Genomic DNA, 22,949 nt, shown 5'->3' with positions numbered 1-22,949 from the left:
GTGGGTGGTAACTGCAACCCAGAAAGTTCCACACATAAATTGCTAACTCCCCCGAGTTTAAAGCCATGGTAATTAGGTTCATTATCTTACATGCTAATGACACAGAGATAATAAGTTTGCAGTGAATAATTCATATACTACCAGCTCTCACTGCGATGCTCATCGCTAATAGTTTATTTACAGTACAAGTTACACTGCATTTTTTCTATAGTTTAAATTTATTGCCTAGATAAACAGGAATCATTTAGTATGGAAATCTAATTTACTATCAGTAAACGGTAACAATCTTAAGCATACATTGGTTTGTATATTTGTAGTGTGATTTCTTACTCATTATTCGTAATTAGTTAAGATAATAATCAAAACATCAAAAGAATATCTTATAGAAAGATTAAGGTACTTGTATCTATATAGATGATTATTCTAATGATATTGGATAATGATGATTGCCCAAAACACTTAGCTGATGTCAATAAATTTTAAATTACTTTAGTAATTCATATTTTCAAATAAACAGTATTATCACCACATTCCTTATAAAAAATGTACATATAGATTATTTTAGAGTGTGAATATCAAAGTGCAAATGAACCACTTAGGTTTCTTACCATGTAAATACTTACTGTAAAATAATATCAAGTGTAAGATTAAATTCAGGGACCTATACAATTGCAATTGTCTTCAATTTTTACCCAGTTTGGGAATGGATTCATATCACACTTGCTGTATTTATGTCAACAAATTAAAGGTAATTTTAATCTCTTTCAAAATGACCTTCTTATAGATACTTGCAATAACTTACTCATTTTGGTACTATATACATGAACTATTGTGGTTTCAATATCTCAAAATCAAATTAGGTAAAAATTTTTCTATAATTTTTATACTTATACATTGATTCCTTCTAAAATAACTTGATTTCTAAGCTAAGACTTTTAACATGCAAGTCGTATCAATGAAGACAGGTCAGGTATAGTTCAGGCAATATTTATCACGTAACAACTACAAAATCTCAGTGGCTTAAACAATAAGGTCTTTTTCTCATTTACACTAGATGCCCATGGGCATCATCTAAGGGTTCTACTCCATGTCTTTTCATTTCAATACCCAAGATAATGGAGCAGTCATCACCTCAAATTCTACCAGTCATCATAGCAGATGGAAAGAGAGCTCTGGACAGTCTTGCACTGGTCATTAAACGCTCCAACCCAGAAAAACAATTTCACTTCTCATAATTCATTACCCAATTAACTATCTGGGAAAGTAAAACCCTGAAAAAGTTTAAATATTGAAAAATTTTTTAATATTTTATTTTTAGGTAATCTCTATACCCACTGCAGGGCTCCAATTTACAACACTGAGATCAAGAGTCACATGTTCTACCAACTATGCCAGGCACATGCCTCTAAAATTAAAAAAAAACAAAAAAACAACTTCTCTTGGGATGAGCACTGGGTGTTGTATATAAGTGACAAATCACTCAATTCTACACCTGAAACTAATATTACATTGTGTGTTGACTGGAATTTAAATAAAAACTTGAAAAAAAAATTTTTCAAAGACATCAACTTCACAAAGTCAGTTATGAAGATAGGTTAGATAATGTTCATAAAGGACTCTGAATACAAATAGCATATCAAATTCCTTTTTGTATTACTTTGCTACCATATCACAACAATCTGTTCTTGCCAAATCTGCCAAAAGTATAACCAGGCTAATATCAAGCACACTTTCAAAACTGCATTTGAACAGACCACCTACCTAACATCCTCTGACCTTCTTACCATCACCCTCCATGAAATGATCCTGGCCTGTTTTTCTGTCTTCTCAGAATATTCAATACAATGTACAGAATGCTCCAGGAAGACAAATCTAATAAATATACTGTACTAAATCTTTTTACATGCTGCCCATGTGAGAATGCTTTCTCTGCCACCTCCACTTGATGAAATCTTACTTTTCCTCTAACTAAGCTTAGGCCATCTCCACAGTGAAGCTTCACCTGAGTCTGATCCCAACACCCAGTACTGTACTCTAACACTGATTCCACATCTCCACTATGATTGTTCATTGGCTACACACTAGATTATGAACTCCTTGAAAACAGACACTATTGTATTTACCTCTGAATCCCCAGCACCTGACATTTACTGGCTAATCAACAAATAAATGTCTAGAAAAATACCTAAAAGCCCATAGTCTCAAATGAATGATCTTAAAGGAAAGCAACCTGCTTTGATGAAGAATAACTGTCCTATCAGTTCATGAAGATATAATTACGAAAATAAGTTTGCTCAATGAGTTCCTTTTAGTACACAGAGTCAGTTTGTTGGGGGCAATTCTGATAAAATTAACCTAAAGCTGCGTGACACTCAGTTCATTTTTCCTTCATCGTTCCCCAGTCTTTACTTTATTCAACTAGTATTTACTGAATGCCAACTGTAGAGGTTCTAGAGATGGCATTAATTAAGGGTCAGCTGAGACACTGTCATCAATATCAGACAAAAACAGGTCAGTTCAGGGGCGCCTGGGTGGCTCAGCTGGTTAAATATCTGACTTCGGCTCATGTCATGAATTTGCTTTCATGAGTACAAGCCCTGCGTCAGGCTCTGTGAGGACAGCTCAGAACCTGGAGCCTGCTTCGGATTCTGTGTCTCCCTCTCTTTCTGCCCCTCCCCTGCTCGCACTGAGTCTCTCTCTCTTTCTCTCAAAATAAAGATTAAAAAAAATTTTTTTAAATAGGTCAGTTCAATATTTTGCTCACTGATGTCTCATCTAATTTTTTGACAGTTCACTTCACCATCACTGTACGAGGAGGGTTAAGACTTCACAATGTAATTTTATATTAACAAAATTCACTATAGTTATGAAAATGTTTGGAACAGGGGTGCCTGGGTGGCTTGGTCGGTTAAGCGTCTGACTTCGGCTCAGGTCATGATCTCACGGTCCGTGAGTTCGAGCCCCGCGTCGGGCTCTGTGCTGACAGCTCAGAGCCTGGAGCCTGTTTCGGATTCTGTGTCTCCCTGTCTCTGACCCTCCCCCGTTCATGCTCTGTCTCTCTCTGTCTCAAAAATAAATAAACATTAAAAAAAAAAATGTTTGGAACAAATATCATCCACTGATCACAAGAGTATCAACTATGTTTAGCTTAAAAATCTTTTTTTGAAGTATATTATAGAAGAATGTCATTCAAGTTCATATTAAAGACTTTACTTAAACAAGAGCAAATTGACATTAAAATAGATGACTTTACTTTTAGAAGCAAAATGAGTAAGTAAAAAATATGAAGGCATGCTCAAATTTAGTTGCTGGATCTGAAAGCGTAAATAATGAAAATGCTGCACAAAAACATTAATAAAAATTATAAACCAAGTATTATTTGTAATGATACCTTATAAATGAAAGATGAGAATCTTTAAAAGTAACAAGACACTTGGAAAAACAGCATGCTCTACATTCCTGAAATATTTTCAGAGAAACAAAAAAGGCAAAGTTATCAGCCTAATACTTAGTCATTCTTGTTATCACCATTTAGTTGCCTAACACACTGGCAAAACAAAGTGACTCACATAGCCACTGAACATTTTTTTGTGTTTAGCATTGTGCAGAGAATGTATTTTTTAAGAGCACATTTGTTTTAATAAAAGAACTAATAAATTAAAAGCTGTATCTTTTGGTGATATACTATTACATAAAATCTGTACTACTGCAGAAATAACAAGAAAATATTTATTTCTCATTGTAGCCTGGTATAAATTTCATAACCTAACTTGATAGGAACTTTACAATTTATGTCAGATACATGTGGGAAGACCATTTAATATAAGATTTTCTGATTGTAGAAATTTTAACCTCTCATATAACTGGCTTACATTTATTTATAGAATTATGAAGTACACTGCTGATCAATATAAATTCAACTAAAAATTTACAAGAATTATAAGTTATAGAGCAGCAAATATGATTGGGAAAGAGCAGAATCATTCTTAAAAATTAGGAGATTACTAAAGTTGGTTAGAATCATTGTTTTATATAATAAAGCTTTAGCATAGAAATTCTACCAGATCTCATGGGTAAAATGTAATAAAAACTGTTAATGTAATGAAAGGAAGCTCACTGAATAGCTGACTTTCTAAAGTATTTTGTTCAGACACTGGAACTAACCATACTCATTTATAATACAATATTGAAGTACATTTATTGGTTGTTGAGGAAAAAGAATGCTAAGCAGAGATGGTATGAAATGCAGGAATAGGATACTTTTGTATTCAAGTGAATAAAAATCTCAACTGGCAAATATTGAAAAATTGGGGGATAAAATAGGCATATTTAACTGATTATTTTAAACACTCTAAAAGAAATAAATGTGAAACTACAGGCAATAATGATTTATTTTAATACATCAGAGATACCCAAGGATACCAAAAAACATCATTATAGTCAGTAAGACTTAAAATTAAAAACTCTACTCTATGTTCCCAAGCTTAATGAAGAGAACATTATTAATAAATATAGTTTTGAACTAAATGATAAATACAATATGTAACTTCTAACTTCCCTTTGCAAAACATTTCACAATTTCTGAAAGACAAATGTGAAACATTAAAGAAAAATATTTGGATAAAAGATCCAGTTTTTAGACCATGAATTAATAATAATATTAAATTTGGTGCCCAAACATAATGAATTATTTAAGGTTTAAAACTTTCTATTGCTAAATAGAAAGAGTATATTACTATAGGCAACAACCTACTAGTATAAACTGGATTTTAACTGTGATTAATGAAAAACAGAAAAGCAACAGGCTCAACAGTGTACCAAATAAACATACGGCATTATTCTTGTATGCTGTGAACTAAAATGAATTTATGAGTAGACAAGAATACACTTCATAAAAATTTCCAAAACTGTATAAATATTTCCAAAACATTTCTAAATATTCATGTCTGTATTGCTCATTTTAGAGATTGTTGAACTGTATTTGTTATTAACTTTCTTACATTTATATAATGTTTAGTAAAAGGACTATTTCCTGAAATGTTTCAATCAGAGGAGCATGTGTATGTATATGTGTGTGTGTCTATATGCCCACTTCAATGTAAATGAAGTCTTGCTGTTAGTTTCAGTTGACAGTATTTTGATAACTACTACCTTAAATAAATTCTTGCGTATGTACAAGAGGCAAATATAAGAATGTTCATAGTCACAAAACAACTGGAAATGACATAAATGTCCATCAACAGGTGAATGGAAAAATAAAATGAGGGGGGCTGGGTGGCTCTGTCGGTTAAGCATCCAACTCTTGATTTCAGCTCAGGTCACGATCTCTCAGTTCAATGAGAATGAGCTGCACATCGGGCTCTGCGCTGACAGTGTGGGACCTGCTTGGAGTTCTCTTTCTCCCTCTCTGTCTGCCTTTCTCTCTCTCTCTCTCAAAATAAATAAATTATAAACAAACAAACAAACAGGGGCGCTTAGGTGGCTCAGTTGGTTAAGCGTCCAACTTTGGCTCAGGTCATGATCTCGCGGTCCGTGATATCGAGCCCTGTGTCGGGCTCTGCTGACAGCTCAGAGCCTGGAGCCTGCTTCAGATTCTGTGTCCCCCCTCTGCTCCTGCCCCTCCCCCACTCATGCTCTGTCTCTCAAAAATAAATGTTAAAAAAATAAATGAATAAAATAAACAAATAAAATGATACATATTCATGCAGTGGAATACTAGTTATTGAATAATGAAAATCAATGAACTATAGCTATATGTATCAACAAGGATAAATCACAGATATATACAAAAATGTATTAATTTTATACAGTTTAAAAACAAAACTAAAAAACATACTGTTCAGGAATACATAATCACAATTAAATTATAAAGAAAATGAATTATGTTAAAAAAAAAAATACCAAACCTATATTCAAGAGTATGGTTACTTCTGTGGAGGATTTGGGAGAATGACTCTAGGCAGAGTATGAAAGGAGTCTTGAAGCTATTAATAATATCACATTTCTTCAATTGGGTGATAGGTTCATGAGGTTTAGTTTCATTGGTATGCTTCAAAACATGATACATATTCTTTTGTCTATATCAAATACTCTTTAAAGAAAATGTTGGAAAACATATGTGGGGAACTTTTGCTTTCTATATATTTATAAGTCACTTTGGTCTTTCATAAGGACCATGAACCAAAAAGGAACATGGAACCAAAAAAGGGTGAATTTTATAATTTTGAAATTATAATTTATAGTAACTAAAAAATAGGAAATAGACTAAGAGTTTACTAAAGTTACAGCCTCCAGGAAAAAAAGCTGTTAAGAGTTTATATTAGTTATCTTATTATTTATTTATTCATTCATTCATTCATTCACTTATTCATTCATTCACTCATTCATTTTCTAAGTAGGCTTCACATCCAGGGTGGAGCCCAATGTGGAGCTTGAATTCACAACCCTGAGATCAAGGTCTGAGCTGAGATCAAGAGTCGTTTGCTTAACCAACTGAGCCACCCAGACACCCCTGTATTAGTAACTTTATTAGTTATATTAGTATTTTTCAAAGATATAACAAAACTTTCACGTACATGTTCAGTACAAATGCACTTAAAATAAATTTTGGAGAAAAAAAGGCGTGTGGGGGTGCTGTGCCAGGCTGGCTCAGTCAGTAGAGCATGCAACTCTGAATCTTGGGGTTGTGAGTTCAAGCCCCATGTTGGGTATAGAAATTACTTAAAAATAAGATCCTTAAAAAATAAAATTTATAAAAGTATATAACAGAGTTAAGTGGAACAAATGACCCAAACCCCAGATTTTTAAAGGAAAATAATGCTTCCAAACATTTAAAAATTACAGTTTTTTATATATTTAGGCCCAAAGAGTGATAGTGATAGAAACAGAAAAGAAAAACATTCACTTTTAACCCAGAAGGCCTGCATGGTTTAGATAAGGATCAAGTAAGCACTGGTTGCTACATTCTTTTTTTTTCCCCCAATTGAAACAATAGTTTTATTTGAGACATAAAAGCACACGTGTTTCTGTCACATACCAGGGGGTTGACTTTAGGGTCCTGGTTTCTAAGATAAGACTGTGCATCTTAGACACAGCTTCTTGGGAAATGAATTAGAAAAGGAGCAAGACACAGCCTGGCAAGAAGACCATTACTGTTGTTGGGAAGTCCCACAGAAGGGGAAGATAGTACTCGATTAGCATACATGTGCCAGAGCGCTGGGGATAAAGAGTGGTCAGCAGTGAGGCTGGCATCTCCTCTTACCACAGCAAGGACTCTCCCCTAAACAGAGGCAGCGGAGTCCACTTGGCAATTCTGGCTGTAGAACATCTCAGGGCTCCCCAGTTCCCTCCCTGGATTCCCAAATCAGTCCCTCCACTTCCCCCAAAGATTTCAAAGAAGAAGGGCAGAGCCTATGTCATGGACACTGCTAATTGTTCAATGAAGCTGGCCAGGTTTATGTCCCATTCTAAAAGGCCTGCACATTCACGGGTGCTCAGGGTGATGTGGGCCTTACTGTACATGTTAAGCCATTCGGGATGGTGGTCTAGTTTCTGAGCCTGCAGGGCCACCCTCATCATGAAGCCAAAGGCCCAAATGAAGTCTTTGAAATGGAACTGCTTGAAGATAGCATCTCTGCCTTCCAGCTCGTTCCACCCTAGAGCTCTCAGGTTTGGCAGCAGCTGGTTCCTCTCCTCATCACTTAGCCTCTGTGCTTTGCCAGCCATTCTGAGCACTGCGCAGGTGCGGATGTGGCCAAGCAGCAGGTGGCTGTGGGGCAGGAGGGCAGCACCACCCACTGGTTGCTACATTCTGAAAGGGTCTCATGACTGCCTGTATATCTCATCAATAGTTAATATCAAACTGAATAATAAACACCAGAAAAATCTTGTGAAAGTAGTTTTACAAGTAGAAACTCAAAACATTTATGATCTAATACTCCTTGCATGTCCTCAGCTCCCCTGAGCACTAAGCATATAACACCAGCTTCATACAGCAAAAGTGCAGCCCTTTCTGCCCACAGGTCCTGACCCCATGCTACTTAAATAAACTTACTAAGTTGCACCATAAAATGTCTCAAGAATTCTTTCTTGACCATTACACTCAACAATCCCACAACACATATGCGGTTAAGCACACTACACTAAAAAAATTTTTTCATGTAAATATTTTATTTTCATTAGCGCTGAAAGAATTAAAACACAGTTTCTATCTTCAAATAATATACAATTTAAAGGAAATGGCAAACCAAAAATAATTTCAGTAAAGTGCAAAAAGTACTAATGTGAGCAACGGAAAGATTAGCATGATGGAGATCAAGAAGGCTCTCAGATAACCTTTTAAGGAATCTTGAATTTTCAAAGCAAACCAAAGTTAGCTTCTTGTGGAGAGCAAAAACTTCCAGAGAGAAAATTATGTAAGCACTGAAGGCAGGACACAACCAAGAAATTCTGGGGCTAACCAGAAAACTAAAGTGTGAATAAAAAGGAGGCTCAGAGGGAAACCAGATAGGGGTTTTCAACTCATTTGAAAGACTATCCTGTTGATTTTCAATACTGATACTACTGGAAGTTAATCATTACCTCTAGCTCTGTATCTTTTTTTTATTAAGGTTTTTTAAAAGTTTATTTTATTATCTATTTTGAGAGAGGGAGAGAGTGCAATCAGGGAAGAGGCAGAGAGAGAGGGAGAGAAAATCCCAAGCAGGCTCTGAGCTGTTGTGGAGCAGGGGTGGTGCGGTTGGGTGGCTGGGGGGCGTGGTTTGTGGGAACCCAATGCAGGGCTCAAACCCACAAACCGTGTGAGATCATAACCTGAGCCGAAATCAAGAGCCAGACACTTAACCAACTAAGCCACCCAGGCGCACCTACCTCTGTATCTTATACAGATTCTTTTATTATTTCCTTTAGCATACTATATGATTATCTTACCACTTATTTTGTAAAAATTCACAAAGAGAAACCTCATTAAAATGGAGCCAGGAGTACAGATGGGGAGCACCCTACCACTGGTGGTCAAATGCAGACCCAGCAGAAGAGATGAATCTTGCAAATCCATACTATTTTAGCTACTGCTTTACTAACTCAGCAGAAGGAAGAAAGGTTCTCCTCGTCCCCAGGCAACAGCCTAGCCAATGAGAGACTGTCACAACTCACCCAATGAAAGTCACTGTACTTGAACTCCCACTTTACTCCAATGGATTTTTTGTTTATAAAAGTCTTCCTAATTTCCACTTTCCCCTATAAAAGAGCATAACTTTCTTTATTTGCTGGACTTGTCTATGGTTTTGCCACAGCTTGCTTGTCCCTAATTGCAATTCTCTACTATTCCCAAACAAACCCACTTTTGCTGATAAAATAACTGGCAGTTTTATTTTTAAGGTTAACAGATTCACTCACAGTTTTCTGATTATATCATCATAATTGTTATTTTTGCTACTAATCTATCCTATTCGGAAATCACCTCTATCCTTCCCAAGGAGAAGCTACTATTTGAAGCCTACTACACATTGTTTTACAGGATGCTTCTTCACACATTAAAAACTCCATGAGGTTGGGGACTGGGTCTGTTTTATAGACTAAGGACAACACCTAGTATAATACCTAACATGTCTTAAAGTAATAGTCACTATAAGAGGACCCTAAAAATGGAAGCCAGCATAGTAAAGATAGGGCTTCAGTTCCTGTTGACTGTAAAGCTGTCAAGCCAACCTGGGCTACCAACTTAGACTTCTATTACATGAAAGAAAAATTAAATTCTATCTTGCTTCTGTTGCTGTAATTTTGGACTTTCTCATATGCAAATTCAATCCTAATTGATACAACATGTGAATTAACATGACAATGAAACACTGGAACACAGTAGAGGCCAAAAATTAAAATGTTCTACCTTCTATGAATGAAGTTGAACATCTTCATATGAAATTTGTTCATGTATTTTGTTTAGTGCTACACACTACCAAGTCCTAAATTGGATTCAGTATTTTGGCAATTAATTTTAGAATCTGTCTTCCTGTAGGTATTCTCTTTCAACCTCAACTAGTGTACTGCAATTCAATTCTGGTACTAATCACCCAGAGTTAGCACAGATCCCACAAGTTAATGGACACAGTTCACAGCATGTTTCCCTCACATCAGACCACCCACACTTCTGACTACATACAAATTTGGAGTTTTCTATTACCCTCCCACAGGTTCAATAATTTACTAGAATGACTCACATAACTGAGGAAAGTGCTATACAGTTTGACCTTTGAAAACACAGGTTTGAATTGTGCAGGTCCGCTTACAAGTAGATTTTTTACAGTACCGTATTTTCTCCTCCATATAGTTTTAACAGCATTTTCTTTTCTCTGGCTTACTTTATTGTAAGAATATAGTATATATTACGTATAGCATACAAAATATGTGTAAATCAACAATAGTTGGCTATTAGTAGTTAAGTTTTGGGGTAATCAAAAGTTATATATGGATTTTAAATTGCATGGGCAATCGGCACCCCTAAATCCTCATATTGTTCATGGGTCAATTGTATTTACAATTACAGTTTTATTGTAAATAATACAACTCAAGAACAACCAAATGAAGAGACAAATAAGGCGAGGTCTAGAAGAGTCCCAAACACAGACCTTCCATGCCCTCGCCTCATGGAATCAGAGCGCAACACATTTCTGCAAAGTATTTTGTTCTTTAAGAAGGAAGTTTCACTGAGCTTCACTGTCCAGAGTTTTTACTGGGATGTCATTACAATGATTGGATCATTGGCCACATGAATGAATTCAATCTCCAAACCCCCTTCCCAGAGGTGGGCTAGCTCTAAGTCCAAACCCTCTAAATAATCACATGATTTGATCTTCCTGGTTGATCAGCCCCCCTCCAGAAGTGAGCTAGGGGCCCACCATGAGTCACTTCATTAGAATAATGACAGTGATAGCACAGCAATCCTAGTAGCTCATAAATAGCAAAGACACTCTGTCACTTGGGATATTCCATGGGTTTTAGTTGCTCTGTACCAGGAACCCAGGGTAAAAACCAAATTCTTTATTATACAACAGGGAGTGATTCTGTCTGTTTTCATTAGCTGGCACACAGTAAAGGCCTTCTTTCCCCTCATCAAATCTCCCCCATTCTAATTTCTGAAAAATATTAATGAAGAAAATATCATCAAAGCTGCCATAACCATGTACTAGAAAAATCTGACAAAACTTAAGGGAAGATATTATCACTCTAACCCACTGTAGATGTTTAAACAGCTACATTCCATTCTACCCCAAATCTTTCAAAATTTTTACCTTTATTATCTATCATAATACTAAAACATGAGACTCCCTTAACTGTCACTTGAAGTACCTATTTCAACACTTACACAAAACAAATCTTATTTTGAGACAGAGAGAGAGACAGACAGAGAGAGAGGTTGCATGAACAGGGGAGGGGCAGAGAAAGAGAGGGGAGAGAGAATCCCAAGCAGGCTCTGCACTACCAGTGCAAAACTCTATGCAGGGCTCAATCTCACAAACTGTGAGATCATGACTTGAGCCAATATCAAGAGTAAGATGCTTAACCGACTTTGAGCCACCAAGGTGCCCCCCACAAAATAAATCTTAGCTTGTGTTTCCTTTGAAGAGTGGATCCAGGTTTTATGGACCAGTAACTTCTACAACTTGGGGAACTCTTTTTAAGGAAAAGGACACAAATTAGATGTGAAATATGTATTTAAAATATGAAAATAAGCCTCGTTAAATTACAAATTTCTATTTAAATTTTTTTTATTCTATTTAGATCCAAGTTAGTTAACATATAGTGTAATAAAGGTTTCAGGAGTAGAATTTAGTGATTCACTACTTACATATAACATTCAGTGCTCATCCCAACAAGTGCCCTCTTTAATGCCCATCACCCATTCAGCCCATCCTCTCACCCAACAACCCACCAGCAACCCTCAATTTGTTCTCTGTATTTAAAAGTCTCCTATGGTTTGCCTCTCTCTGTTTTTATTTTATTTTTCCTTCCCTTCCCCTAGGTTCATCTGTTTTGTTTCTTAAATTCCACATGAGTAAATCATACAATATTTAACTTTTGTGGATTTATTTCTCTTACCATAATACACTCTAGTTCCATCCATCCATTTTGTTGCAAACAGGATTTAAGTCATTTTGATCATCAAGTAATATTCCATTGTATATATATATATACCACATCTTCTTTATCCATTCATCAATTGATGGACATTTGGGCTGTTCCCATACTTTGGCTATTGCTGATAGCACTGCTATAAACACCGGAGTACATGTGCCTCTCTGAATCAGCATTTTTGTATTCTTTGGATAAATACCTAGTAGGGCAATTGCTGGGTCATAGGATAGTTCTATTTTTAATTTCTCGAGGAACCTCCATACTGTTTTCCAGAGTGGCTGCACCAGTTTGCATTCCCAACAACAGTGCAAAAGGGTTCCCCTTTCTCTGCATCCTCGCCAACATCTATTGTTGCCTGAGTTGTTAATTTTAGCCATTCTGATGGGTGTGAGGTGGTATCTCATTGTGGTTTTGATTTGTATTTCCCAGATGATGAATGATGTTGAGCATCTTTCCTTGTGTCTGTTAGCCACCTGGATGTCTTCTTTGGAAAAATGTCTGTTCATATCTTCTGCCCATTTCTTTGCTGGATTATTTGTTTTAGGTTGCTGAGTTTGATAAGTTTATAGATTTTGGATACTAACCCTTTATCTGATACGTCATTTGCAAACATCTTCTCCCATTCCGTTGGTTGTCTTTTAGTTTTGTTGACTGTTTCCTTTGCTGTGCAGTAGCTTTTTATATTGATGAGGTCCTAATAGTTCATTCTTGCTTTTGTTTCCTCTGCCTTTGGAGACATGTCAAGAAGTTGCTGCAGCCGAGGTCAAAGAGGTTATTGCCTGTTTTTTCCTCCAGGATTTGATGGTTTCCTGTCTTACATTTAGGCCTCTCATCCATTTTGAGTTTATTTTTGTGTATGGTGTAATAAAGTGGTCCAGGTTCATTCTTCTGCATGTCGCTGTCCAGTTTTCCCAACACCATGTGCTGAAGAGACTGTCTTTTTTCCATTGGATATTCTTTCCTGCTTTGTTGAAGATTAGTTGGCCATATATTTGTGGGTCCATTTCTGGGTTCTCTAATCTGTTCTATTGATCTATGTACCTGTTTTTCTGCCAGTACCATACCGTCTTGATCATTACAGCTTTGTAATACAGCCAGAAGTCCCGAATTGTGATGCCTCCAGTTTTGGTTTTCTTTTTCAACATTACTTGGCTACTCAGGGTTTTTTTCTGGTTCCATACAAATTTTAGAAATGTTTGTTCTAGTTCTGTGAGGAATGCTGGTGTTATTTTGATAGGGATTGCATTGAATGTGTAGATTGTTTTGGGTAGTATTGACATTTTAACAATATTTGTTCTTCCAATCCATGAGTATGGAATGTTTTTCCATTTCTTTGTGTCTTCTTCCATTTCTTTCATAAGCTTTCTATAGTTTTCAGCATACAGATCTTTTACCTCTTTGGTTAGGTTTATTCCTGGGTATCTTATGGTTTTCACTATGATTGTAAGTGGGATCAATTCCTTGATTTCTCTGCTGCTTCATTATTGGTGTATAGAAATGCAACTGATTTCTGTATGTTGATTATATATGTTGTGACTTTGCTGAATTCATGTATCAGTTTTAGTAGTTTTTTGTTGGAGTCTTTTGCATTTTCCACGTAGAGTATCATGTTGCCTGCAAAGAGTGAAAGTTTGACTTCTTCCTTGATAATTCGGATGCCTTCTATTCCTTTCTGTTGTCTGACTGCTGAGGCTAGGACTTCCAATACTACGTTGAGCAACAGTGGTGAGAGTGGACATCCTTGCCATGCTCCTGATCTTAGGGGGAAAGGTCTCAGTTTTTCCCCATTGAGGATATTAGCTCTGGGTCTTTCATATATGGCCTCTATGATCTTGAGGTATGTTCCTTCTATCTCTACTTTCCCAAGAATTTTTATCAAGAAAACATGCTGTATTTTGTCAAATGCTTTTTCTACATCTAATTGAGAGGATCATGTGGCTCTTATCCTTTCTTTTATTAATGTGATCAGTCACATTGATTTTTGGATATTGAACCACCCCTGCGGCCCAGGAATAAATCCCACTTGATTGTGGCGGTAATTCTTTCAATGTATTGTTAGATTCAGTTTGCAAATATAAATTACAAATTTTTAAAAGGTAACAAAATACCACAAACATCATAAATTCAAGAAAGACTGGCATTTTTTAATGTTTATTTGATTTATTTTGAGACAGAGAGAGAGAGAGGCAAAGAGAGGGAGAGAGAAAAATCCCAAGCAGACTCTGCAGTGTCAGCGCAGAGTCTGATGCAAGGCTCGATCTCATGAACTGTGACATCACAACCTGAGCCAAAATCAAGAGTCAAACCTCTGAACTATATTTTGAATCCATCCCCTGTGTTGTTCTAAAGTCACTACTACCTCCCTATAACAGATCCTCATTATCTTACTCATTTCTATTACGAACAGTTTTCAAATTAGTATACGCACCTCCAGCCTCAATTTCTACCTCATCCTATTTTCTATCAACTGTCTTTGTAAAATGCAAATTAAGCATGTTTGCTTGCTTAAAAACCTTCCACAGGTCCCAAATACCTCTCATATATAAACCTAAAACCTTTGCCCAGTATATAAGACCTCTCACAATCTGCCCCAACCTACATGTGTAGCTTTTTCTCTTTCCACTCCTTCCACAACATACCTAGTGTTTTAACCAAACTAAAAAATACTTCATCATTCTCCAAATACACTACTCACTCATGTTTCTGTGTTTTCATGCAGATCACTCTATACTGTGGGTTCATGCAGAACCTATTAACATAGATTAACTAATCCTCTGTTCATGTTGATTCCTCTGTTCCCAACTAATTTCTACTCATTCTTCAAGTCCCAGCTCAAATATCAGCTCTTTGAGATAGCTTCTTGCATCCTGCACAGCTAGAGGAATCTACTTCTCTTATAGGATTTGACACATAATTTAATCATAGCAGTTATCTATCACACTGTATGATAGCTAGTTATTGCCTGTTTAATACTCCTGAAGAGAATGAATTTTTTTAATGTTTATTATTTTGAAAGAGAGAGAGAGAGAGAGAGAGCAAGCGAGGGAGGGGCAGATAGAGAGGGAGACACTGAAGCAGGCTCCAGGCTCTGAGTTCTCCAGCACAGAGCCCAACGTGGGGCTCAAACCCACAAACTGCAAGATCATGACCTAAGCCGAAGTCGGACACTCAACCAACTGAGCTTCTCAGGCACCCCTGAAGAGAATGAATTTTTTTTTTTTTTAATTTTTTTTTCAACGTTTTTTATTTATTTTTGGGACAGAGAGAGACAGAGCATGAACGGGGGAGGGGCAGAGAGAGAGGGAGACACAGAATCGGAAACAGGCTCCAGGCTCCGAGCCATCAGCCCAGAGCCTGACGCGGGGCTCGAACTCAGGGACCGCGAGATCGTGACCTGGCTGAAGTCGGACGCTTAACCGACTGCGCCACCCAGGCGCCCCGAGAATGAATTTTTAAGGCAAGGTTATATCTTACTAATCTCTACATTTCTGGGATATATAATAAGCATTTATAACTAATGTTAACTGAATGAATAAATAAAAAGTAGCAGAATAAGAACTTAAGTCATTAGACTCCATATTATAAGCTTTTTACTAGAAATACTTACTGAATAAGAAATTTAATATTCAAATCTGTCTTAGACTGTGAACTCTATAAGTGAAGGAAAACTGTCTGATGCTCTGTATCCAATGTCTAAAGTCAAGCTTTACACATAGTTAAGATGAATAAATATTAAATTAATTAATTAATTAAACACAACCTTACTATACCTGCAGAATGGAACAATCACTTAATTTGTCTAATGACAGCAGATTATACAGGAAACCCTTTCTTTCAGTTCTGGTCTAATTTCTTAACTATTTAAATATCACATAGGGCAATCTTATTTACACTGTATAACTGAAGGCAAGATTCTACAGTGCCATGGATCTTCCTTTGAAAAGAGGTTATAATGTATCAATCAATCAATATCTATTGCTTCAAACTGGCTCATTTTACTCACTCACTTGATACCTGAACCCTATAGCTAATTTAACTTAAATCCTATGCCAGGCCTTCTCTGATGAACAAATAAAACTCAGTGTGCACATGTGTGTGTGTGTGTGTACAAAATAACACATTATAAGATCTCAAATTCTTTTTGGAAGTATTAAAAATATATGTGATATATAAAGATACATGCTTATATACAGAAATACAAATACCTACTCCCAAATGAAAATAAAGCCAAATATTTTGTGATTATCCATTTATTTCTAGTAATAGTAAGAGTATGTATTTCCCTCTAGTACCCCAAGAAAAAAAGAGTTAGAAACATTAGGGTAGACCCATTTCTCCTCTTCTCCCAAAATACTCTGCTAAATTAGGAAGTTATACAACATGTTTTAATGCAGTCGTCATTTTAGTGATTATATTACAACGGACTCTACTACTTATAAAACCACCTACAATTAAGGACAATTTCACACAAATATTGGTTATGGATAGTTTGGAATATATGGAAAAGAAACAGAAAAGAGTGGTAATAAGAGGCAGAAAATATTTATGATCATAAGCAAATTAGAAAATAAACCCCAAAATATCAAATCAATGTACATCTTCAAAATGGCTTTTATTTTCCTTTCTAATGCTTATCATCCTTTCCTCTTCCAAATTTTTGCTACCAATCAATCATCTCTTCAAATGGCTTGCAATGAAAGGAATAAATAAAACACACACTCAAGAAAATCAATTTTAATGCTCATGGCAAGACCACAGATCCATAAAGTCTTCAGGTCTATTGACTAGTTGATATAAGGGTGGAATATATCTACTAAACCAATTGTCCTTTTAAAATTAACTCTTATTTAAAAAGTAAATAAAATTCTTATAATTAAAAGTTATTTTCAACAAATATACCAAGCATATAAAAACAAAGAATCTTAAAAGGTCATTTAATCCAATTAACTATACCTTCTTGATTCGTGTGACAACCAAGTAATTCCTACCAAGTAATCCAGTCTATAACACCTCCTGAGAAAGGGAATTCATTACCTCCAAAACAAGTTTATTCAATTTTTGCATTTCTTTACTACTAGAAAGTTTTCTTTTATTGAGCTAAAATGATTCAGTCTATACCATCCACTCATTAGTTGTTCTATCCTTGAGGTTTCACAAATAAATCAATAGATCTAATCTCATTTGCACATAAAGAAGGTGCTTCAAATGAAGAAGGAGGCTTATCATATATATCCTGGTTTTCTTTCTTCTAAGTTAAAACTACCAATGGTTTTCAATCCATTTTCATGACATGATTTTAAATTCCTTCAACAATTAAAAAAAGGGGGGATGGTTTTAGAATCTATCCTCTCAATCATGAGTTTCAACATGGGAAATAATATACGGCTAACAAAAGAGCAATATAGAATTATTATCCTCTTACTGTTTGAAACCTAAGGATAGAATACTTTGTTCTTCTATGAGTGGACTGCCATAAATGTCCAGGGAAGCTTGTATCCAATGTTTTATTGTTGATGGGGGGCCAGTGTAGGAGGGAAGTAAAGAAGATAATAAAAGAGTCTCTAAAATATGAGAGGCTACCTCTTTGCCCTCAACTTTATTTTTTTTTTTTGACACTAAGGCTACACTATTTCATGTATCAATTCCCTTTTCCTGCTAGAAAGTTCACACTTTATAGCAAAGTTATACTAGATATTTTATGCGTTAAAAAAAAAAGACACCATTTTATTGTAGCTGAAGAATCAGGTGAATGTTCCCAACTTGCTCATGCACTTAATAAAGTTAGTTAAAATATCACACGAAAAAAATAGTTGAAGGAGCTCAGAGTTGGTGCAAGGTTGGAAATATCTAAATCGTGAAACAGTTAAATCAAAGGAGTCAGAAGTCAGTGATGGAAGTTATCAGCTAAGCCAAAAATGGTTGAATATACATGATTAAACCATTTAACCCCCTCTGAGTCTCAGAGTACCCTCACTGGTAAAATGAAGATAAAGAATTAGGATCAGAAGATCTCATATGCTTTGATCTCAGGACCTCTTTATACTTAAAAAAAGTATTGAGTACTTCAAAGAGCTTTTATATCTATCCCTGGTGACCATATTAAAATTAAAACAAAATTTCTAAATGTTTATTAATTTTTTTAAACAGAACCATTAAATGTTAACATACATAACATGTTATGAAAAATAACTATTTCCAAATTTTAAAAATTGAGTGAGAAGAGTAATATTGTTTTATAATTAATGTCTGGCTTAATAGAAGATAGCTAGATTCTCTTATGCATTTGATCAATATCACATATCATGGAACCTCTGGAAAAATACTTACATTAGTGAGAAAATGAGAATGGAAAGGGCAAACAATGTCTAAGTATCACTTTGAAAACAGTTCTGTCTTCATGGACAGAACAGCACAGTTCTGTGCTGACAGCTTGGAGCCTGGAGCCTGCTTTGGATTCTGTGTTTCCCCCTCTCTCTCTCTGAACCTGCCCCACTCACACTCTGTCTCTCTCTCTCAAAAATAAATACACATGAAAAAAATTAAAAAGAAATAAAAGCAACTTCAATCTCTAATTTCACACATCGCAAAAAAGTAATTGTTGGTATAATCAACAATGACTTTGGGAAATAGTTACAATGACACCTACATACTTTCATGCTTCAATCTCATGGCCAGACACAAATAAAAACAAGTGATAATAAGATCAGAAAAAGTAAATAAAGTAAGGGGTACCTGGGTGGCTCAGTCAGTTAAGCATTGGACTCCTGATTTCAGCTTAGGTCATGATCTCAGAGTCATGAGATCAAGCCCTGTATCAGCATGGAGCCTGCTTGGGATTTTCTCTCTTCCTCTCTCTCTGCCCCATCCCACTCACGTGTGTGCATGCACTCTCTCTCTCTCTCTCAAAATAAATAAATAAATTTTTAAGTAAATTAAAATCCTAGAAATACTGGCTGAATCTTTCATACTTCACTGAAAAATGTATTTCATTAGCTAGCCATTTTTAACTATAATGAACATTCAATTTCAGCATCTAAACGAACAGTGCACCACATACTACTTTCTAATACATAATTAATTTAATTATGTAATTAATTTAATACATAAATTAATTTAGAATGAGCATCCTTTTCATTTGTAAAAATAATGAATTTAAGCCTAATTTTCTCTCCTTTATTTGGGAAATATTCAAGAACACATAAAATAATTAAAATGTTTCCCTTAATTTATAAGTATGTAACTCAGTAATATTGTTTACTTGAAAATGTAAAGAAAACTAAAACATAAATTTTAGTAATACACAATTCCTTTTAGAAATAACTACATTTTTCATGCATGTGGAATTATGACAGTCAATAGGATTTACATTATGTCAAACTTAAAAATATCTACTGAATTTTAGACTATATAGAAGTTTCTCTGGCATGTAACCAGCAATAGTTTCTACCTTTAAGATAAAATTCAGTACTGAATATAAGTTTACATTTGAATATTTTCCACTGAGCTCCTCCACCCCCAAAATATTATGCCCTAAAAATATTAGAAGATCTCCCATACTCTTTTTAAAAGTTCTGTATTCATTCATCCTCTGATCTGCACAAACAAAACAGGCAAAATAGCACCATCTGGTGGGTATCACTTTAGTTTTAAAATAATTTTCTACATTTACCTTACTAACGCTTCTTTGAAAAAACTGCATAACAATAGGGAATCATTTTAAAGTACTATGAATTAATGATGAAAAGTAGCTTAATTAGCAATCAAAAGTACACTTTAAAATCGAGCCAACTTTGCAGCACTGTTTCTTAATTATTAAGAAGTTAACTTTCTATGATGCCATTTAGGATAAAATCTCCTCAGAACTTAACCTTGTGGTCTTAGTTTAAAAAAGACTAATATAAAAAAGACATTTTTAATATAAAAATAATTTATATTTTTCATATAATACATCTATACTATTCAAAGAAAAGGATGAGATGCGAACATAATAATCCTCACAAAAAGTAGAATTGTCTGTTATTTGTTTATTTTTAGGGTTAATTTTGTTTTTATTTATATTCAAGTTAGTTAACATGCAGTGTCTTGGCTTCAGGAGTAAAACCCAGTGATTCATCTTTTACATATGACACCCAGTGCTCATCCTCAAAAGTGTGGGTGTGTCTAAATTATCAGCTGAAATTAATAAGGCTGATCTAAAGGTTTATTAACAATAACAGCTTTCTGAGTACTAACAATATGCTGGATAAGTGTCAAAACATAAATTAACTCCCAATTTTAGTGAGCCAAATAAACATGTAACAACTATGGAAAGGAATACAAACAAACAGAAGACAAAATCAGAAAAAAGGTTGTGTTTTTAATTTTGGTAATTTTTTTTGTTTGTTTATTTTTGAGAGAGAGAGAGAGACAGAAACAGAGTGTAAGCCAGGGAGGGGCAGTGAGAGAGGGAGACACAGAATCTGAAACAGGCTCCAGGCTCTGAGCCATCAGCACAGAGCCCGATGCGGGGCTTGAACTCACGGACAGAGAGATCATGACCTGAGCCAAAGTCGGATGCTCAACCGACTGAGCCACCCAGGCACCCCATGAAGCACCACCTTCTTAATTCAAGTAATACTTATTCTATAATCCACAGGCATTTAATTCACTTCAACAGCATTCAACAAGCAGTGTTCTATGTACTACACACAAGAAGAACTGAATATGAAATAGCCACAGGCCTCAAGAAGTTTAGTCTAATACAAAAGATAACACAGACAAATTATAGTATAACAGAAACAAATTTATCAGAGGTGAAGAGGAAGCAGCTAAGTTTTGAAATTATCAGGCAGCTAATACTCGAGAAGGGTAGACCAGCACGTGCAAAAGCACAGATACAAAAATAAGCAATTAATTCTTACTAGGGCTAAAGGTAGAAGGCTATTGGTAGGAATAGTGCCAAAGGGGAAAGCAAGATTCAGATCTGCTTCCAAAGTCATGCTTAATAACTTAAAATTCATCCTGTAGGCAATGGGAGAACTATTAAAGTGTTTTTTGTTTTTTTTGTTGTTTTTTTTTTAATTTTTTTTTAATGTTTTTTATTATTTTTGAGACAGAGAGAGACAGAGCATGAACAGGGGAGGGGCAGAGAGAGAGGGAGACACAGAATCGGAAGCAGGCTCCAGGCTCTGAGCCATCAGCCCAGAGCCCGACGCGGGGCTCGAACTCACGCACCGCGAGATCGTGACCTGAGCCGAAGTCAGACACTTAACCGACTGAGCCACTCAGGTGCCCCTATTAAAGTGTTTTAATAACATGGTCAAGTGATGGGACAAATTAGTGTTTTAGAAAGATGGACAATCAGTAGGACAGAAACAAACAAAAGTACAAAAAGCATTAAAAGAAGAATGTAAAGTAAGGACAGGAGAAGGGGTGAGACTGGAGGCACAGTTATATGAGGTGCTACTGTAACATCCCGGGCGAGAACTATGAAAAAAAAAAGAACAGATAGAGTTGGAGATATTTAAAAAAATATTTTTTTTAATATTCATTTAAGAGAGAGAGATACATTTTTTTAATGTTTATTTATTTTTGAGAGCGAGAGCAGGGGAGGGGCAGAGAGAAGGGGAGACACAGAATCTGAAGCAGGCTCCAGGCTCTGAGCTGTCAGCACAGAGCCTGATGCGGAGCCTGAACTCACAAACTGTGAGATCACGACCTGAGCCAAAATTGGATGCTCAACTGAATAAGCCACCCAGGTGCCCCTAGAATTGGAGACATTTAAACATAATATATATTCATTAAAATGTACTGAGTTTCTAGAATACGTTTGGTATAGTGCCAAGCCCTGATAGAGAGATAAAAGTACGCTTGCCTTTAGCTCATAATCTAGAAAAGACAAAAGAAAACAGGGAATTACAAAATGATCTAATAATTCCTCTGACATAAAATCTGCAGAAAACCTAGATTTAGGTGTTAAAAACAGACAACAAGCCTAACCTGGAGTCACTTATGTTAAGTGACATCACCAAAGCAAGATTTAATTACAGTTTTAGCTTTCCCAGAAATGAAATATTTAACCCCATCAGGAACAGCCTGATCAGCAGTAGTTTAGCAAATCTGCCTGATTAGACCCCTGCCATTGGTTGCAAAAACCAACCTGTCTTTTTGCCTAGTAAAATTGTCTTGTTCCTACTCCCTCCTGCCTATAAAAATCTTTCATTTTGTACAGCTCCTTGGATAGCCTTTTGTTTTTTTTAAGACAGAGAGAGGGAGACTGTGCATGCACAAGGAGGGTAAAAGGGCAGAAGGAGAGAGAATCCCAAGCAGGCTCCATGCTCAAAATGGAGCCCAATGTGAGGTTTGATCCCACAACCCTGCGATCATGACCTGAGCTAAAATCAAGAGTCGGACACTCCACTGACAGAGCCACCCAGGTGCCCTTCGAATCTTCTTTCCATCTGTTAGACTGGATGCTATCCAGTTCATGAATCACTGAAATGCTAAAAACAAAACCATGAGCCCAAAATGGAGTCACTTATGTTAAGCCACCACATTAGCAAACCAAGACTTAATACAGAACCTAACTAGAGTTTTAACAACATCCTTCCTTGCCCCCTCCACCAGGCCAAGAATGTGACCTTTAGCCAGCTAACCTGTAGTTTGCATTGTTTTAGGCAAAGTTGTCCTCCTGATGAAGGATAGAAGCAGAAAAATGTTCACCTTTAACCCAGAAGGCTGACCTATAGCCTGCATAATTTTGATAAGGATCAAATAAGTGCTGGTTGCTACATTCTTAAAGGGTCTCATGACTGCCTGTACATTTCATCAATAGTTAA

At 35.9% G+C, this 22,949-nt stretch overlaps 2 protein-coding genes across 5 annotated transcripts in view; both read right to left on the bottom strand.

Moving 5' to 3' along the window:
* ADK (adenosine kinase) overlaps positions 1 to 22,949 on the bottom strand; it is a 513,465-nt gene that overhangs the window by 405,467 nt on the left and 85,049 nt on the right. The window lies entirely within an intron of this gene.
* On the bottom strand, positions 6,979 to 7,935 carry LOC109264432 (pterin-4-alpha-carbinolamine dehydratase-like). Its single transcript, XM_053909583.1, has one exon. The coding sequence runs from the start codon at positions 7,723 to 7,725 to the stop codon at positions 7,411 to 7,413; it is 315 nt and encodes a 104-aa protein (XP_053765558.1). The 5' UTR covers positions 7,726 to 7,935; the 3' UTR covers positions 6,979 to 7,410.

The sequence above is a fragment of the Panthera pardus genome, unplaced genomic scaffold (assembly GCF_024362965.1).
Source record: "Panthera pardus isolate Hobbes unplaced genomic scaffold, ASM2436296v1 HiC_scaffold_22, whole genome shotgun sequence".
Classification (NCBI taxonomy): Eukaryota; Metazoa; Chordata; class Mammalia; order Carnivora; family Felidae; genus Panthera; species Panthera pardus.
The sequence above is the reverse complement of the archived record's forward strand: the minus strand, read 5'-3'. Positions and strand labels throughout refer to the sequence as shown.

Bases quoted from the DNA above. Each gene is read 5' to 3' on its own strand.
- LOC109264432 (XM_053909583.1), bottom strand. From the start codon at position 7,725: ATGGCTGGCAAAGCACAGAGGCTAAGTGATGAGGAGAGGAACCAGCTG.